At 35.0% G+C, this 3,807-nt stretch overlaps 1 protein-coding gene across 1 annotated transcript; it reads left to right on the top strand.

Annotated features, from left to right (window-relative positions):
• Nucleotides 1-996: 996 nt before the first annotated feature.
• Nucleotides 997-2,529, top strand: LOC121788711 (malonyl-coenzyme:anthocyanin 5-O-glucoside-6'''-O-malonyltransferase-like). Its single transcript, XM_042187330.1, has 2 exons — nucleotides 997-1,533; nucleotides 1,708-2,529. Exons 1-2 carry the CDS (start codon nucleotides 997-999, stop codon nucleotides 2,527-2,529), a joined length of 1,359 nt encoding a protein of 452 aa, XP_042043264.1.
• Nucleotides 2,530-3,807: the final 1,278 nt, after the last annotated feature.

The raw sequence follows: 3,807 nt of genomic DNA, 5'->3' as shown, positions 1-3,807 counted from the left end.
TCTTGAGATGTATGTAGTATTAGAGATGAGTGGACAACAATAACAAAATTACATATATTTTAGAGCTCGGTGTGTTACTTCTTTCGTTCCACAATCAATGATTTGTATTCCTGTTTTGTATATGACTCACCTAAAGTGAGTAATTTTATTTTATGCAAAAAACAACATCTTTCCTCTCTTCTACTTTATTTTCTTTTCACTTTTCTACATTACTCTTTTCCTTCTTCGGTTAATTTAAAGATCACTTTCTTACTTCATTCGTTTTCTAAAAATAGAAATCATTTTTTTGGTCCATTTCTAAAAATAGAAACTTTGCATATTAGGAAACCGATTTTACAATCCACTAACACTAATTTCCATTAATTTTTCTGTTCTTCTCTTTTATTTTACCTATTTTAACTATTCCTCGCTCTAAATATATCAATTTTTAAGAAACACAGAGTATATATTTGCTCCAAAAGAAACATATAGCTTATAATGAGACATGAAATATAACAAAATAGCATTACTCTATTAATATTTTATAAAAATTTCAAATATATCATCAAATAAGATGTTAAGAAATACAAAATCATCCTACTTGTCCAAAAACCATTCAAAATTTGACATGTTTGACCCGGCACTGATTTTAGGAAATGTTGTGGAAAAGTGAGTTAAAAAAATTAATAGAACGTAGATTTTATTTTTATGTATTGATTTTATAATAAAATGTGAGTAAGAATGAATTATTGGAATGTAAAATCTATTAACAAAATATTAAAAGTGAATGTGATAAATTTTATTAGATAGATAAAAATGAAAATAAGTAATAAATTTTGTAGGATATTTATAGAAGGAGTATAAATATATAGACGACTTACCAATTCAATCTACTTTTTGTCTTATCTAAAAGTCGTACCAATATGGATTCAATTTCTATATATTCACAGTGAGTGGTAAAATTACTCTATAAAAGACCATATCAAGTTGTTCACTTCAAGACTCAAAAAACCTTCAATGACAACCATGATCGAAACCTGCCGTATTCCACCGCCACAAGGCGCCGCCGCCGAGCTGTTCCTGTCGCTCTCCTTCTTCGACATGATGTGGCTGCATTTCAATACGACCCGCCGCCTCATCTTCTACAGCCACACATGTTCCGAAGCCGAATTCTCCAACAACATTGTTCCAAACCTCAAACACTCTCTTTCTCTTACCCTCAAACATTATCTCCCCGTCGCCGGAAATCTCCTCTACCCTCTCGATACTGACGCCTCGAAGCCCGTTTTCCGTTACATCTCTGTCGACTCCGTCTCGCTCACGATAGCCGTTTCCGGCCTCGATTTCGACGAGCTCGTCGCGAATCACGCTAGAGAATCGGATCAGTTCTATGACCTCCTTCCTCGGACGCCAAAAGTGGCCGATGTAGAAAATTACCAAATTGCCCCTCTGGTCTCTCTGCAGGTGACTCTCTTTCCCGGCCGGGGAATCTGCATTGGTTTGAGCAATCACCATAGCCTCAGCGACGGGAGATCAATCTTAGGATTCATGAAGGTAATAGTGGGCTTAAGTTTTTTTTTTTTTTTACATTATCTGAAATCATTTTTAACCCTTATTAATGATTGTACTAATTCTGTTGATAAGAATTTTAGTACTTTAATTAAAATAAATCTATTCGACTATAAGAAAATATGCAAGAAGTTCTTACTGACATTTTTTTTCTTGAAGGCGTGGGCCATGATCAACAAATCCGGAGATGATGAGGTGTTTGTTTCTCAAAACGGCGAATCTCTGCCGTTTTTTGAGAGACCAATTGGCAAAGAATCTAGTAGACTTAATGGAATATTCTGGGATGTGATGAAGAAGATTCCCTTCCAGCCGGCGGCGACGCATCCATTGCCGACCAATAGAGTGAGAGCTTCGTTCATCCTCCGCCAATCCGACATCAAAAACCTTAAGAATCTGATCTTCTCGGCGAGGCCAAACATGGACCGAGTCTCCACTTTTGTGGTTGCTGCGGCCTATGTCTGGACCACCTTGGCGAAATCCTTGGGTCCCGCTGGAGATGAAGATGAGGTGTTCATCTTCGGGGCCGACGCCAGGGGGCGGCGGAACGCGATGTTCGATCCACCATTGGCGGTGAATTACTTCGGCAACTGCTTAGATGGCAGGGTGGTGAGAGTGGAGCATCGGAAGTTGGCGGCGGAGGATGGATTTGTTGCGGCGGCGGTGGCTGTTGCTGGTGAGATGAAGGCGAAAATCTACGACGGGGATGAGTTTCTCATAAGCCCGGAGAATCTGTTGACGGAGATGGAGAAATATAAGGATATGAGGGCTTTGGGGATAACTGGTTCCCCAAAGTTGGATTTCACGGAGGCGGATTTCGGATGGGGGGAGGCGGAGAAGGTGGAGTTTCTGTCGTTGGACGGTGCAGGATATTTGATGTCGTTGTTTAACTCCCGCAACGGAGATTTGGCCGTTGGTATGTCGTTGTCCAAGGAGGAGATGGAGGCGTTTGCTTCTATGTTTGCAACTGGTCTCTATATGTGAGGAAGGGTTTTGGTTTAAAGCTTTGATTTGATTTTCCATAAATTATAATAACAACATTTAAGTTGATTTACAGATGGATTTATTGGAGAACAAAGCGTATAACTGTATGTCTGTATCACCAAAATTACTGTTAGATTAATCAACGTATATTATTGCCGAGTCTTAATCCATCTACCTCCATGTTCTAGGCGTAGGTCCGAATCTCTTTGAGAGCAATGTCATAGTAAGATTTCTTCCTTCTATTTAAAATTGAAATATAAATAATAATCTAATACTAAATGGTTAGTACTCTCTTTCAATACTTGTCACTAGTTGACTTGATACGTATTTAACAAATGTAATAGAAAGTGAGTTAAAAATATTATGTGTATACTACTTTTATATAATTAATATTATTATAAAATGCGAGTGAGAATGAATTAATGAAATAATGGACGGGGGAGTAAATAAGTGTGACAAGTAATGATGGACAAGGGGAGTAACGTACATAATAATAAAAAAAAGCACTACTAATAAAATACATATATAATAAATAAGATTTTAAGAAATACTCCATCAGACCCGGTTAATATGACACATTTCTCAGTCGGCAAGAGATTTTATAATTAGTTGGTTAATTTTTTAACTGGAGTGAGAAAAGGTATAGGTATATGTTTTAAATAAAGAGAAAAAGAAGGTTGGATCATTTAATTGATGAGACAAAAAGTGATTGTATGCATTAATTAAATAGATAAAAATTTTAATATTTTTAAAATAAAATTTAATTATCTTGTTTAGAATCGACTAAAAAGAAAAATATGTTATTGGTACAGAGAGAGTACAACATAAAAAATAAAAATATGTCGTTAGAATAAAATTGCAAATTTCATTTATTACTATGTACCAATTTAATAATCCCTCTAAAAAATAACATACATGTATTTTAGAATGCAACTGTAAATTTCATTTATGACTATTTGCTAATCTAATAGAAGTGCAAATTTCATTTATGACTATTTCTCAATCTTATAATCCCAACAAGAAAATACTCTGTAAAGTTATTCAGAATCTATCAATTCAATCATTTTTATTTTAATTTTATAATGTTCATGTTGTACACTACCTGTATGACAAATACCAGAGTTACTTTAAGAATAAAGCTATGCGGCCACATTATGGCCAGCCATAAATTAAGTAAATAACAAAAAAAATTGATTTTTTTTCAAATTTTTGGTTTAATACTATTTGATTTTACTTTTATATCATCTTCATTATATGTTGCTCAACATGTTAGTGTTG

This window comes from Salvia splendens, unplaced genomic scaffold, assembly GCF_004379255.2.
Source record: "Salvia splendens isolate huo1 unplaced genomic scaffold, SspV2 ctg1122, whole genome shotgun sequence".
In the NCBI taxonomy this organism is placed as follows: Eukaryota; Viridiplantae; Streptophyta; class Magnoliopsida; order Lamiales; family Lamiaceae; genus Salvia; species Salvia splendens.
The sequence above is the reverse complement of the archived record's forward strand: the minus strand, read 5'-3'. Positions and strand labels throughout refer to the sequence as shown.